Source organism: Stomoxys calcitrans, chromosome 2 (assembly GCF_963082655.1).
Source record: "Stomoxys calcitrans chromosome 2, idStoCalc2.1, whole genome shotgun sequence".
In the NCBI taxonomy this organism is placed as follows: Eukaryota; Metazoa; Arthropoda; class Insecta; order Diptera; family Muscidae; genus Stomoxys; species Stomoxys calcitrans.
The window spans coordinates 36,025,756-36,041,581 of NC_081553.1; the positions used below are offsets into that span (position 1 = coordinate 36,025,756).

General features: G+C 40.3%; 3 protein-coding genes across 5 annotated transcripts; 2 read left to right on the top strand and 1 right to left on the bottom strand.

Moving 5' to 3' along the window:
- The first annotated feature begins 19 nt into the window (after positions 1-19).
- Positions 20-5,936, top strand: LOC106089185 (phosphoinositide 3-kinase regulatory subunit 4). The gene is made up of 11 exons (XM_013254973.2): positions 20-210; positions 283-463; positions 528-982; positions 1,036-1,660; positions 2,779-3,196; positions 3,251-3,843; positions 3,902-4,301; positions 4,357-4,813; positions 4,879-5,314; positions 5,377-5,552; positions 5,610-5,936. The coding sequence occupies exons 1-11, from the start codon at positions 116-118 to the stop codon at positions 5,842-5,844; spliced, it is 4,071 nt and encodes a 1,356-aa protein (XP_013110427.2). The 5' UTR covers positions 20-115; the 3' UTR covers positions 5,845-5,936.
- Positions 5,937-11,292: 5,356 nt separating this feature from the next.
- Positions 11,293-13,318, bottom strand: LOC106089187 (delta-1-pyrroline-5-carboxylate dehydrogenase, mitochondrial). Its single transcript, XM_013254976.2, has one exon. It carries the CDS (start codon positions 13,129-13,131, stop codon positions 11,374-11,376), a length of 1,758 nt encoding a protein of 585 aa, XP_013110430.2. The 5' UTR covers positions 13,132-13,318; the 3' UTR covers positions 11,293-11,373.
- Positions 13,319-13,509: 191 nt separating this feature from the next.
- Positions 13,510-15,623, top strand: LOC106089189 (uncharacterized protein C15orf61 homolog). Of its 3 annotated transcripts, none has more exons than XM_059363139.1 (4): positions 13,510-13,621; positions 14,898-15,083; positions 15,147-15,333; positions 15,395-15,623. In XM_059363139.1, exons 2-4 carry the CDS (start codon positions 14,982-14,984, stop codon positions 15,523-15,525), a joined length of 420 nt encoding a protein of 139 aa, XP_059219122.1. In that variant the 5' UTR covers positions 13,510-13,621; positions 14,898-14,981; the 3' UTR covers positions 15,526-15,623. The 3 variants fall into 3 exon arrangements, with proteins under 3 accessions (XP_059219122.1, XP_013110432.2, XP_013110433.2); XM_013254978.2 differs by having other exon boundaries at positions 14,937-15,083; XM_013254979.2 differs by lacking the exon at positions 13,510-13,621 and adding an exon at positions 13,628-13,758 and having other exon boundaries at positions 14,937-15,083.
- Positions 15,624-15,826: the final 203 nt, after the last annotated feature.

Genomic DNA, 15,826 nt, shown 5'->3' on the forward strand with positions numbered 1-15,826 from the left:
CACTAACAGCTGTTTTTCATTGAGTAAATTTGTTAGCAAACAACAACAGGAGAAAATTAATATTTTGCAAAAATATCATTTTAATGATTTTTAAAGGCATAGATACAGTTTAAACATGGGAAATCAATTGGTGGGAATAGCACCATCTCAAATATATCCTGTAGAACATTATTTCTCGGGACAGTTTGGTGACATTGTATTCGATTCCAAGTAAGTATAGACACCTATTACAGATAGGCAAATAGGAGGCGTCTACTGAAACAAACATTGGACAATTTTCAGCATGGGAAGTACCCGTTTCTTTAAAGTGGCCAAAGCAAAGTCAGAAGAGGGTCTAATAGTGGTAAAAGTCTTTGTAATACATGATCCCACATTGCCATTGGAGGATCATAAAGCAAGAGTGGAGTCCATAAAGAAATCCCTAACAAATGCAGTAAATTGTTTGCCCTTTCAAAGAGTGGAGGTTAGTGGTTCTGCTTATTATTAAGAGGTTACCTTAGCATTCAGTTTACTATCCATCTTTTTAGATCACTGACAAGGCGGCCTATATAATGCGTGAATATGTCAAACATAGCCTATACGATCGCGTTTCCACTAGACCCTTCCTTACCGTTTTGGAAAAGAAATGGATAACCTTTCAAATTTTGTGTGCCTTAAATCAATGCCACAAACAGAAAATATGTCATGGTGATATTAAATTGGAAAATATTTTGATAACATCCTGGAATTGGATACTTTTGTCGGATTTTGCTTCATTTAAGCCAACCTACTTACCCGAAGATAATCCTGCTGATTATACCTATTTCTTTGATACCAGTCGCAGACGTACTTGCTACATAGCACCCGAAAGATTTGTTAAGACCCTATCATCCGAGGATATGGACGACAATGCTGCAATTTTTCCCACGGACTCTATAATACGTTTGGGTCCCCATTATTCAGGCAATTCATTACTGTCAGCCATGGATATCTTTTCAGCGGGGTAAGAGGCGATTAATTAGTTTTGTGTCTATTTTAAATGGTTATTTTTGGCAGGTGTGCTCTGTTGGAGTTATGGACTGAGGGAACTGCTCCTTTTGAGTTGTCCCAATTGTTGGCCTATCGCCGAGGTGAAAGAGAATTGGTGGAAAAACATTTGCAAGGCATCGAAAATGAACGCTTGCGTAATTTATTAGCATCCATGATAGACATAAATTCCATAAGTCGCAAAAGTGCTGAAGATTATTTAGACCAAGAAAGAGGTCGTCTTTTCCCCGAATACTTCTATTCATTCCTACAATCATATTTGCAAATGTTTTCCTCTTCACCCATTATGTCACCAGATGATAAAATCGTACGTTTGCATTCCGATATTAATCATTGCATAAAGGTTCTAACCTCTGGCCATTGTTCCGATTTAACTCCCGAGTCGGATGAGGCAGATGAAAAATATGACATAGCCAAAGAGTTGGACGAAAACGATGGCGAAAAGAAGGATGATGAATCATGTGCCAATATTCCTCCAGATCAGGATGGTTTAATATTGATCATAACCGTGGTTACTTCGTGTATACGAGGTCTAAAACATTCGAATACAAAGATATGTTCACTGGAAATACTGCAAAAGCTATCAAAGTACACAACATCGGAGACCATATTGGATCGTATATTGCCATATATTGTGAGTATGAGGGGAACTCTAATAGATGCTTTTGTTCGATTTAAGGAAAATATTTAAAATTTGTACTTTTTGTTTGTTTGTCTTTCGAGACGAGCTCAATGATCGGAGATGCAAATGGAAAAGGAAAGCCAAAGATAGCAGCACACATTAACCACTATGGGACGCGTTTCGTCTTTGAAGACTTTTCAAACATATTAGGTGTGATGGCTTCAAGGGTCGTGCGTTGGTATGTTGTATTTGAATCGTATTTAATTGCGAAAACGCATCTATGATACAATTACCACATTTACCAAGCTCGAAAACCCTGCTTATTAGCTGTACTTTTTCCAATGCATTTATTTTTGTGTAATGGCAGACATTCTGTCTGTGGTAAATTACACTTCTTCCGTACCACACACGATTTTGAGCATCTGTTGGAAGTTGTATTGATGGCTTCGAAAGCTAAGACAACGGCAACAGCTTACGCCGTTGCTCCGTGTGCTCAGGTTCGAATCCTGGCCGGGCTCTGCCAAATTTTTTTCTTTTTTCATTTCTCAAGTTTTTTGCCTGCTAGGGCGAGATTATTAAATTTTACAATTTTTGTTTGTTTCTCTTTCGGTACGAGCTAAATGATCGGATATTGCAAATGGAAAAGGAAAGCCAAAGATAGCAACACACACCAACCACTATGGGACGCGTTTCGTCTTTGGTTAGAAGACTTTTGAACCATATTTGGTGTATTGGCTTCAATGGCCGTGCGTTAGTATGTTGTATTTGAATCGTATTAATTGCGAAAACGCATCTATGATACAATTACCACATTAACCACGCTCGACAACCCTGTCTATTAGCTGTACTTTTTCACAATGCCTGTGTTTTTGTGTAATGATTATTAAATTTTACAACTTTTGTTTGTTTCTCTTTTGAGACGAGCTCAATTATCGGATATTGCAAATGGAAAAGCAAAGCCAAAGATAGCGACTTATTAAACTTATTTTTTTTTTTTAAATTTATATAAATGATTTTTTTTATTTAAATTATTAGTTTTATTTTTTTTAAGTCGGATATAGATGTACGTATGCAAGTTTATTGTTTTTTCAAAAAATTTTCTTTGTACCTTTGTTTTAAATTCTTTTCAGATCCATTTGGCCCAGAATTCCTCAGCCAAAGTCCAAGTGCAGGCCATTGAAACTTTGACAGCTTGTCTTAGCATGGTTAAAGATATACCACGAAGTGATGCCAACGTTTTTCCCGAATACATTCTACAGTCCATAACACAATTGGCCAATTGTGATCAAAGTGCTGTTATAGTGAGAGTGGCCTTTGCCAGAAACATAGCCAAGTTAGCAAAAATCGCCATTTACTTTCTGGAGGAAACTCAACGTAACTCACCCAATGATATGCCCACACGTCGATATGAGGCCGAGTTAAATGCCCTACATGAAATCATACGTTTGACAGTGCTGAGTTTATTAACCGATCCCAAGGCCGTAGTGAAGCAGACCTTAATGGAATCCAATATTTGCGACTTGTGTGCATTCTTTGGCAAAGAGAAAGGTAAACAAAATAACATTTTCTTAAAGATTTTTTTTTAATAATTTCTATTCTTAGCTAATGATGTTATTTTATCTCATATCATGACCTTCCTGAATGATGAGGATAAAAACTTACGAGGCTCTTTCTATGACAATATTGCTGGGGTAGCTGGTTATGTGGGTTGGCAGGTTTCGGATATTTTAGTGCCCTTGCTGCAGCAAGGCTTTACAGATCGCGAAGAATTTGTCATTGCCAAGGCAATACGTGCCGTCACCATACTCATCGAATTGGGTCACATAAAAAAGCCCACTGTCACTGATATTATACAGGAAACGGCCTGCTATCTTTGCCATCCAAATTTATGGATAAGGCATGAAATTTGTGGTATGATAGCCACTACAGCTCGTAATCTTTCGGCTATAGATGTGCAATGCAAAATAATGCCTGCCATACAGAAATTCCTTAAAACACCCATAATTCAAGTGGAGAAACCGGATATATTGTTGGACTGTATTTTGCCACCCATACCCAGACAGATTTATGACAGTGTCATACGTTATGCAGATGTTCACACGTTTATTCACGCCCTGGAGGAGAGGGCCAAAATACGTAGTGCCACTAGGTCGGGGGCAACACCACAATATGGTGATTTGGGAAGTTTGGGAGGGGTAAGTTTTAACTATCTTCTTATGAAATTTATATGAAAATCCCCTCCAAAATTGTCAGCTTTTCCGCCGCTTAACATCTGATGGCTTAACCGATCAAGTAGAGAAACAATTGCTGGCCATGAAAGTTTTCCTGGTGAAATTGAAATATAAATCTCAGCAAGATGCCGATGAACCTTCCATCTCCGGTAATGGCCGCATAAGTTTGAGAAGAAACTTCGTTGTATGCCATGAATTTCCTTTGGGGGATCGGCATAGCAATGCAAAAATGAATCTGGAACCCCGGCCAAATGATGGTATTACTCCCACATCGCCCATATCTGATACTGCGGTTTCGCCAGGCGGCGGGATGTCTGGCTCGCCAGCTTCTGGGGTAATAGTTTTGGGTACGCAACCGACAACTGTTAGCGCGGCTACATCATTGGGTGAATATACCATGCCCGAAAGGAATTATTGGCAAGGTAGGTAAAAAATGGTAGGTAATGAAAACATTTTTGTTAAAAATTTTTCTTGCAGAACGCTCTTCAGAATGCCGCAAAGATTTGGAGAACTTACGCTCCAAAATGAAAAGCCAATACAGTGTATTGGCTCTTTCACAACGCAGTCATTTGGACAAATTAAATTCCCCTTATCCCCATGGCTGGCGTTTGGGTGGCACCATGGTTGCCCATTTGCATGAACATTCCGAATCAGTCATAAAGTTGACTTCTCTCAAACCCCATGGTCCTCTCTTTGCCAGCGGCAGCATAGATGGCACAGTTCGTTTATGGGATGCCAACAAATTGAGTGTAAACAATGGCATAAATAAATCACGTCAAGTGTATACGGCAAACACTCCAATATATTCCCTGGCGGCTTGTGACAACGGACAGTCTTTGGCTGTGGGAGGCAAAGATGGTAGTTTATTGATAATGAGAATCGATAGAAATTCTTCCAAGATGACATTGCAACAAGCTTTGCATTTAGATCAAAAGTAAGTTTGAAAAAAAATTCCATTAGAAACATATTTTTTTAAATTGTCACCTTTTTTTGACACAGTGAAAATGATGGCCCCGTGGTTGACATGCATTCCTATGAGCAATGCTCACAAAGTGTTATCATTTATGCCACACTCTATGGTGGCATTGTGGCTTGGGATACACGCATGCAAAACAGTGCTTGGCGCTTGCAAAATGAATTGCGTCATGGCGTGATTACCACCATTTGTGCTGATCCCACGGGTTCATGGCTGGTTACTGGCACCAGTGGCGGTAAACACATATGCTGGGATTTAAGATTTCGTTTACCCATAGCTGAAATTAAGCATCCTGCCGATTCTTGGATACGCAAAGTGGCTTGTCATCCCACTGAGCCATCCTGTTTGATATCGGCTTCGCAATCAAATAATGAGGTATCAGTGTGGAATATAGAAACTGGTCACCGTCATACCGTACTTTGGGCAAGTTCTGCGCCAGTATTGTCATATACTAGTATGGTAAGTTTGCAGGTTGTAGGAGCTCATCTAGAATTTTGTTATAGACCTTAACTATTTTTTAGAATGATCCTGCCACCACATGTGGTGTATTAAGTGGTGTTGTGGAAAACTCACCCTTTATTATAACTGGTAGTTCAGATCAACGTTTGCGTTTTTGGGATTTGGCTCAACCCAAGAACTCATCCATGATAGTTCCTTCGGCTAAAGATAATCTAAATCTGGTGTCCTTTAACTATGAGTAAGATTTTATGCATTCTACCTTTATTTTCTCTTTTACAATTATTGTCTTTACTAGTTCTCGCTTGATAGAAGGCAGCCAAGTCATAGAGGAACACCTCATTTCATTGGGCAATGTAGCCGATATAAATACTTTGAGATCTTCGACTGAGGAAAATCCCAGATCTGGTCCCGAAATGCCTTCTGCCAGTCATCATGATGCCGTCACAGACTTACTTATGTGTAAAACTGACAAAGATCAAATATATGTGGCTTCGGCTTCACGCGATGGTGTCATTAAACTATGGAAATAGATTATCTTGAGTATACTTTATGTTCTAATCTGATTATATCCTATGATTGTATTTTTTACTGTGATTATTTGTTAAGCATATTCATATGTATATTTATTTGGATAAAAAAAAAACCTAACGTCACACATGTTACTAATAAAGTAATAAAAATTCAAAGAAAAATATTAAAATTGAAACGATAGTTATTATCAGCAGCTTCACTTTAAATCAGCTGTTTTAAAGCCTCAGGAGAGGCCTATTTCCCAATGCAGGCAAAGGAATTTGCAGACGACCATCATTGGATTCGTCGTACTAATCGTATTGTCGCTAGAATCAAGAAACTGAATCCATAAATCAATGGGTTGGTCAAACAACGTGGGCAGAGTTTGAGGCTAGAATACTTGAAGGTTTCTTAATTTAATTGCCTGTGTTGGTAAGGTCAACAATCAAGTTACTCTCGAACCCCCTTTGAAGACAGTAGGACCTCAGTTACATTTGGGGACGTAGTAGCAGATGCGCATGGTTGTTCCACTGCCCACGTAGAAACTTGTACTATTGTTGAAAAATTTCCATTTACCGGTAGTCGGGTACCTGATCAGATCCTCAACTTGGCTCTGACCACTCTTTAACTGCTGATTTCTGGAAAATGAGAGATTTGTCTAGTTGTTGTTGTTGTGTTCTATCTTTCGTCTGCTTGATTCTGTTGAGTGTCCAGGTGCAGGAACTCTGCGACAAAGATGGGGTGCTTCCAGAGGGATCTCGGTCGGAGACCAGTGGGTCTGGCTGGGCAGTTAAACATTTGTCGTGTGGTCCCTGGTCACAATCGGGACATACATCCTGCCCGTTGCCATCAATTCTTGCTTTGTAGGAATTGAGGCGGCTGCATCTGCCGGATCGTAATTGAGCCAGAACTACTTTGGTTTGCCGGGGGAGGTCAATTTCTTCAGGTGCAATAGGGGCGGTTGTTCTCGAAGGACCACATTCACCCGGTAGCTATTCACCGCATCTGCTACCATGTCTGCATGAATGTTGTTTAGACCCACTTGACGCTTGATCGAGAGGTTCTCTCTTGCAGCGCTGGACCTCACGCTCTAGATCACGTAGATCTACTTTAAAGCTTCTGGACGGTGAATACCTATCCACAAGATGATGATAGGTGGAGGTTAAACGGTGCGGAAAATATCACCACGCCTCGGGGAACTCACTGTTTCACTCTATGGTGTCCCGATTTCTTATCCCTAAATTCCACAAATGACTGGCGACCACACAAATAAAACGCGACCTGGCGTTTCGGACCTGCCTGGAGGGACGTATTGGCGATGTCATCAAAGAGTTTGGCATGGCGAACGTGTCGAATGCCTTTGTAAGTTCTGGTGCCACGAGGACCGTCCTATCACGTGCCCTGCGCTGACGGCAAATGTGTGCGGTTATGGCATGCGGAGCAGTTGTTGTGCAATGCAGTCTTCGAAATCCATGCTGATGCTCTGCGAATGGAAATTCTCCTACGAGGTTTGGGAGAAGTAGTCCCTCAAGCGTTTTGGCTACTGGAGAGAGTAGGAAGATCGGTCTGTACGACTCCCCCTTACTCGAATCGTTTCCAGGCTTCAGGAGCGGGAACACTCTTCCCATCTTCCAGACATTGGGTACTATAATAGTGTTCAAAGTCAGGTTGAGGACAGTCGTAAGGTACTCGACTCCAGGTTGATCCAGATTCTTCAGCATCAGTGTAGAGATTCCGTCGGGGCCCAACGCCTTGGATGACTTGACGTCACGGATGTCATACGTAACTTCGTCCACGATAAATTGTGATGGCTTCTTTTCGGCCCGGAGATCACGGATACGTCGAATGACTCTCCTTCTGGCCCTGTCACTCTCGGGACGCACACTAAATTGATGGTTGAACAACCTGGTGCACTTCTTCGTATCAGTCCTACTACGCCGCCTAAAGTGACTGAGGTCTTGTCGTCACGTCTGCCGGGGTTCGAGAGTGACTTAACAGTAGACCACAACTTGCCTAAATCGGTACCTCAGTTACATTGCTCCAAGTGTTCCAGCCACTAATTCCGCCTATGTTCATTGACTACCCTGTTAATTTCCAGATTAAGCTCGCTGATTTGTCTAGTGGTAGTATGTACTTGCTAGTGGAGCAACACACCTTAAAATAGGATCTTTGGTTTATATAAAGTCGATAGGATTCGCGTCTGATAACCTCAGTTATTACCCGTTACACTTGGAGTCTTTAGGTCCATTGTGTTTGTCCCCAGAAGAAAAGAATGCAGTTGGAGATCCAACATATGGCTGCGTTGACCCATATTCCTATGCCTTCTTTCCGAAATTTCAGGACAAGGCATTAAATACTCCAAATTTATAACATCTCACATGGGTTTAAAGAAATTGACACCAAATCTTCAGTCGAATATTCGGCAGCTCTTAAGTGATCTGGATGGTTTAATGGTACAAACCATCCATCCTGTTACTATGATATCTTAATGGGCGATAACGTCTAAGTGAGTCTGATTGGAGACTGCCATTTATACCTAACCTAACCTTGTCGGAGGCCACCGTAGTGCAGAGTTTAGCATGTCCGCCTACGGCGCTGGTTCGAGTCCTGGCGAGACCAAGAGAAAAATTTCAAGCCGTGGTTATCCCTTCCTAATGCTGGTGACATTTGTAAGGTACAATGCCATGTTAAAACTTCTCTCCGATACCTCCGCACGATGTTCGGACTCGGCTATATATAGAAGACCCTTAAACATTGAGCTTAAAACTTGAATCGGACTGTACTCATTGGTATGTGAGAAGTTTACCCCTGTTCCTCAATGGAATTTTCATGGGCAACCTTTTCGATGAGAGTCGATCTCGTAACGATTCCGATAAACATATATACGAAAATACTTGGTGTCATATTCGAAAGACTTTACAGGCCCTACACACATGCTGCTACAATATGTGTCAAAGTGAGGAATAAAAACGAGGTCCTCATATCACTTGCCGGAAAGGAAACTTTGTCGATTACATAAAAAAATTAAAAAAAATTGTAAACTAGGCAGCACTAGTGTCATTAAGTTCCAGAACTGCGATAATGGTGCTCTACTAACTATGTTGTTGTAGCAATGTGTTGTACACTGAGGTGGCAGCCCTTACCGATGAAGGACTCCATCGGATCAATCCGGGCAACAACCGACAATCTCCTTATCCATATGGACCACCTTCATCAGAAGACACGGATCCTCTATGAGCAATGACCCAATAATGTTGTTGTTCCGCCTACATTTGAATGTGGAGTTGGCAAACCTCGTCAAACTACAAAGGTCAGCAATTTCGTTCCGGTCCATTGGACCAATCGTTATTTAAAATTTAATAATAAAATATTTCAAATAGCCAATAACTCGCCTTGTCATATCGAGTATCACAGGCACTCACTCAGCTCAGAGTTCCAACCCGTGTAGTGCTCATAGTCATCCCGCGCCGGGACATAATTATGTTGTTTGTTATAGCAGCGATCATACAATTCACCTTCATCTTTTGGATAGCCAAACACCGCCCAAAGATGTCATGATCTCGAGCAAGAGGTTCGGCACTACAAAAGGGAGCCTCTACGCTAAGCACCATATCAAGCGGGTCTAAAAGGTATTCTCAAAGGCATCGAAATCGATGAACGACAACCGACTGAACGCCATTATTTGAGTCCATCCACCACCCCCATCTGCATAAGATAAGCCTCGGTAAACCTGAGTATTTCCGGCTCAACTCCTACTGAACTATAATTGATGCCCATGTGCTTGAAGTATGTCCCGCTTGTAACCAGATACCATACACCACCCGTTCATATGCCCAGCCCATCATAACAGACTATGTATGTATGTATCTTACAAATAAAAACGACACTACACACTGATACAACAACTCCCACCGAACCATTAAAGTCTGCTATATGTAAGCCACTTACCATTCGTGCTGAAAATAACATTCCAAATATATTTGGCTCGTGCCATGATCCAACTGAACTGCGAGCTGGTGTTTGGGCTAAATAATTACCACGCAACAAAACCATTCACGCCTCCATAACAGGCAATTCTTCAGTCTTTTCAATAACACTGATTGATATTGCAACAAAGTCATTCAAACTCCTACATAACAGGCAATTCTTCACACTTTGCAATCACACTGGTATTGTACGAGTTAGTTTAAAAAGCCAGCAATAATTTGCATGAAATCAAGTAATTCAGCGACAGCACCAATTTTTGATAATAATAATTTGAAGCAACTAGTTGTCCTTAAATCTGCTGCCTTTTGCCAAATGACGTTTTTAACAACACGGTATCACATGATTATTTATTTTTCATCGCCTAGTTCGTTGAAAGACATTAGTTTGTGCTGCTCCAGAGAAAGAGAGAGCGAGAGAGAGATTGATTGTGAGAATGAGAAATCCCTAAACTAACGGAATAGTAACGGGCATTGATAGAACTTTGAATGCCAAATTAAGGCTGGTACTATGTTCGCTTTTCACGAAATTTTTTCGTGATTACTTTTTTTAGATAACAGATTTTGAAGCAAAACAAAACTTGCTGATTTCCAGTAGGACATTCTCCCATAACTTATGAAACAATTTTAATATAAGTATTAGGTTATCATTTAAAAGTTGTAGTGTTTCAAAAAAGTAATCGCGAAAAACATGTGTTTTCAATTGTGAAAAACGAGCATATCACCAGCCATTATAGTGGGCGGTTGTGTATGCAGCCACCCGCATCTTAAGGTGGTATTACATAATATGTATTCTCAATGTTGGCGATTCTTCTACGGTACGGTTTCTTCGGAAATCAGCCTTCTGATTCCTGAATTGAGGTTGTTTGTCAGAAATACAAGACTTTCTAGAAGCTCACACCGGTTGGTAATGGATTTGCTAACAGTTCGTATGGATTGGCCAACAGTAGTAATGGATTGGCCAATAGAATCGACGTCTGGAAATTCAAACCAAATGTCAATAAACACTACTCCCTCTTCCCCCTTCAATCCTTAACTATCCTTTCTAACGCAATGTACGGTATATATAGGGGACATCCCCTTTGTGTTAGTTGATTTGAAAAAATATATATTGTGAGCACCGCACAGACTGGAGCATTGAGGTCGGATCTTTGTGTGTTCATGGCTGTCACTAGAAGTTTAGCTGCGAGCTACCGGGCTCGTTCACAGGTTGCGGATAGTGAAATGCTCCATACGGTGCAGCTGCAACGGCAGTCGCGGACAATCAGCGGTATCGAGCGGAGAGTCTTAGTGAGAGGCTGGGCGGCACCGGCTCTTGCACAGATACTGAGTGCCTATGATGCTCGATACGACAAGGCGGGTTATTGGCGCCCCTAACCAATGGCCAACCTGTTCCCGCGGCGATAGGTCTGTTGGAGCAGAACGACCTTGCTCACATACAGCAGCTTGACGAGGATCGCCACCTCCACATGAAAATTTGGCAACAACGACAACAACAAAACATTTCTTTATTTCAAAATGTGAAAAAAATATTTATCGTAAAATAAATTTCTTTAAATGAAAAATTCAAATACAATTTCCCTCAATACCCATATAGGGATAATAGATTTCTCTTTGTGGTACAAAGGTCTCCTTAACAGTCAATGGTGAAGACCAACGCAGCAAATAAAAAGGACTGCCTGGCTTGTCATTGGTGCCGGATAATTTGCTACCTCCAAAGGGTTGCTGACCCACGACCGCTCCCGTAGATTTATCATTGATATACAAATTACCTGCCGAGGAATGAAGTTTTTCAAAGGCCTGCTTCAAAAATTTCTCATCTTGTGCGAATATAGCTCCAGTTAAAGCATATTTTGTGGTGCTCTCCACCAAATCGAGGGCTTGCAGTAACTCACTGTCCTTGTAAACATACACAGACAAAAGGGGACCAAAGATTTCTTCCTTGAATAGCACATCATGGGGATCGTGACACTTAACAATGGTGGGTTCAATAAAATAACCGCGCAAATTTGAACAACGACCACCTACCAAAACATCACATCGTGGATTGGTTTTGGCAAGATCCAGATATTTCTTTATGCGCAGAAATGCCTTGTCATCTATAACGGCTCCCAGAAAAGTTTCATAGTTGCAAACGTCACCCATTGGCAAGTGTGATGTTTCTTCGCATAAAGGTTTCTTAATGCTGCTCTCCCATAACGATGCTGGTACATATAGCCTAGAACAGGCTGAACACTTTTGACCCCCATACTCGAAAGCACTGCGTATTGTGGCCGCCACCACAGTATCCACATCGGCGGAGGCATGTACAAAATGATAGTTTTTTCCTCCACATTCTCCACTGAGGCGTGGAAAGGTTTTATAAAATGGCAGATATTTGGCCACTAATTTCCAAAGCGTTTGAAATGTGGCCACAGACCCAGTGAAATTGATACCTCCTAAATTTGAGGAGTAGGTTACAGTGTTGCCAAAAACTGCACCCTCGGCTGGAATGAAATTAACCACACCATCTGGTAGACCAGCTTCACGCATTATTTTGAAAATCAGCCAACTTGATAAAATTGCAGAGTCCGAGGGTTTCCATAGCACTGTATTGCCCATTAAGGCTGGTGTATACGCCAAATTACCACCAATAGCAGTAAAATTAAAGGGACTTATGGCAGCAACAAAACCATCCAATCCCCTCCACAGCAGATGATTTTTCAAACTCTTCTCATCCACACTTATTGGCTGATACTGCAGGAGCTCATTTAAAAAGCCGGCATTCATTCTCATGAAATCAATTAATTCAGCGGCAGCATCAATTTCCGCCTGATATATGGTCTTTGATTGGCCCAACATGGTAGTTGCCACTAGTTGAGCTCTATATTTGGTGGCCATTAGATCAGCTGCTTTTTGCCAAATGGCCAAACGACTTTTTATGTCAACTCGTTCCCATTTAGATTTAGCTTCTAGGGCTGATCTTATGCCTTTATTAATGATTGTTTCATCAGCCAGATAATATTTGGCTATAGATTGATGATGTTGATGTGGCATAACCTGGGAACGTTCATAAGAAGTTTTAAACTCCTTGCCTCCAATAACTATGGGAATTTCTTCAACTTTGTTGCACTGTATTTGCTTTAAGGCTTCTTCTAAATTTGTTAATTCCTTCGACCCTGGTTGGTATTCCAAAATGGGTTCATTCTTTAGCTCAAACTCACTGCTGAATTGTGGTACATTAACAATGGATGTTGCCTGGCATTTATTGTGACCATTGATTTTCCTTTTGGCAATGGATGAAGAAAATTTTCGTAGCAATTGTAATCTTAGAATAAACAGCATTATCAAGGGATGATGAATTATTTCTTTTCTATTGATTTCGAAATTACTGCGTAATAAGTTTAGTTTTTGTGGAATATGAATTATATTTTATTGCTTTCTAGACGCCTTATATTTGAATAGTATTTTTTAAATTCTTTCAAATTAACTGTCATTGAACTGTTTTCCAATACATATCCACCTGTACGTTTTTTAAACTCTAAGGGTATGATAACAAACTTAACTAGGCGCCTAAAAATATGCTACAACTAAAGTTGCAACCGAAATTTCTGTTATCATTTCATGTATCAAAACAAAATTTCAATTCATTCATTCGAAATTAATAGCCCTGAGAACTAAAGTTATCAATTCTTGTGAATGAATGAATAAGAACAAGTTCAAAACAAAGGAATGTTGTTGCTATCAAAAATTGTTTAACAAGCTGATTTTCAATGCCGGTTTATTAAAAAGAAATAATAATTGAGCGTGGTGATTTCTTAACAAAATTAAAATTGTAATTGAAGTGGATAAAATTATACAATGTGTTTTTGGAAATAGGGTGATTCCCATTGAAATTCAAAGAAATATTACATAATGAAGCGAATGCATTCATTCAAAATAGCCTGGGAACAATATGAAAAGGATTTAAAGGTTGTTAATCTGGTGTAGGCAGGTATTCACCGTATTGCCATAAATTCGTGCTAAATACGTTTTGTGATGGGTTATAAATTTGGAGAGCATCCACTGCCCATAACATGCGACTTCTCACTACAGAGAAACTCTTCTCTGCTCAAATACGATACGGCAGATGCCGCCAAGATAGCTAATGGGCTATTGTAGATGTATGATATGTTGTCCTCTGTCACCGGTCTATGGTAACAAGTTGCACTCTACTCTAGCCAGACATTCAGACTCATAACCAGTAGCCGATGAATTGTTGCCTTTCATTAAAGTAGTCGTATCGCAGTTCTCAGTGCGGGATTTTGGCATGTCTCCTTGCTCTCTACTTTTGGATAGTTTCACCTATGACGCTACATTTCTGGGTTCAAATCCTGACGAGAACATAGAAAAATTGTTTAGCAATGATTATCGCCTGATTGTTGTTGTTGTTGTAGTCACATTTGCATGTGTTGGTGGCGATCCTCGTCAAGCTCCTGAAAGTGAGCAAGCTCGTTCCGGTCCAAAGGACGGATCGCCGCGGGATCAGGTTGGCAATTGGTTATTTAAAGACGCCATTAACTGGCCTTGTCATATCGAGCTTAATAGGCATTCAGTATTTGTGCAAGATCCGATGCCGCCCGAACTCTCACTGAGACTCTCTGCCCGATACCGCTGATTGTCCGCGACTGCCGTAGCTGCTACTCCGTATGGAGCATTCCACTATTCGCAACCTTTGGACGCGCCCGTTAGCTCGCAGCTTTGCGTGACAGCAAAGAACACCACTCAGATCGTACCTCAATGTTCCGGCCTTTGTGGTGCTCACAGCTATTCCGAGCCGGACGTCATTGTTGTTGTAGTAGACACATTTTTGCATGTTGGCCTGTAGCCACGTTAACCTGCACTAAGAAGAGTCATTGAGCAATCCGCCTTTCAGCATCGGCTTATAAATAGGGGGTCCCAAATCACGGGAAATCAAAACTTGAATTAGACTTGATACGAAACATTTTTCATCCTGTTTACCAATTCGATATTTGAGGGAAAATTGGAATTTTTTTATTTGTATGCCATTTCCAAGGGATATTTTAAAGTCCTAGTTCTTACTATAGGTTTGCGTTCTTTTATGTTTCAAGATTTATTAACATTTTTCGTCATAAACTTTCCGGCTATAGGATGCTCTACCTTAGCTTAATTAAAAATTTTAAGTTATAAATGCAATGCAATTGAGTCGCGTCTTGTTCAAACCCAAGGCATCGCAAGTATTAACCGCCTACTTGAAACAATGTAATGAACCACCTTGGACTTCGTATTTCATTAAGGTAAGGTCCTACTTTTACTATTGAAATAAAGTCTTTTGATTGACTTATTATAAATTTTCGTAGTTAAAGGATGTGGAAAACGATCAGTGGGGCAGGTCCCATTTCAACTGGACCCTTGATAGCGGAGCTAATTATCACATTTTAAGAACTGCCTGTTATCCCTACCTCAAATATCATTGCACCAAAAGAGAAATTCAAGATCTCTCATTGGAGGACAAGTTTTTTCGTTTTCTCAAGATAATCAATTTGGGTATGTATGGACAATGGAAATTTTTACCAACGGAAACTAATGATAACTTCGATTTTTTAAGGTTTACCTATGTTGTTTTATGGTTTAGCTGCAATACGCCTTATAAGGCATGAAGAGTTTGTTATAATGCCAAATGGCGAAAAAATATCGATATATTTTTTGTATGAAGAAGATAAAGGCTCCAGGTTTTAAATGAATTGTACCAGTGTTTGTGGGTGTTATAAGGATGTTTACTAACAATACGGTGCAGTTAGCCGAATAGAAAAATTTTAAAATTTTTATATTTGAAACTCCAATATTTCAATTATCTCTTACTGGACCCTTGGTAAGAAAGCTTAAGGGAGCAAGCATTTGTAAATGAAGCAAAAATAAGTGAGTATGCAAGTTATATAAAATTTCTCTTAAACACATTTTTATAAAGAATGACGGCTTCATTACTTTGAGGACAAATCTCGTCGTTCAATAAAACGATATTTTATGTGCCTAATATATC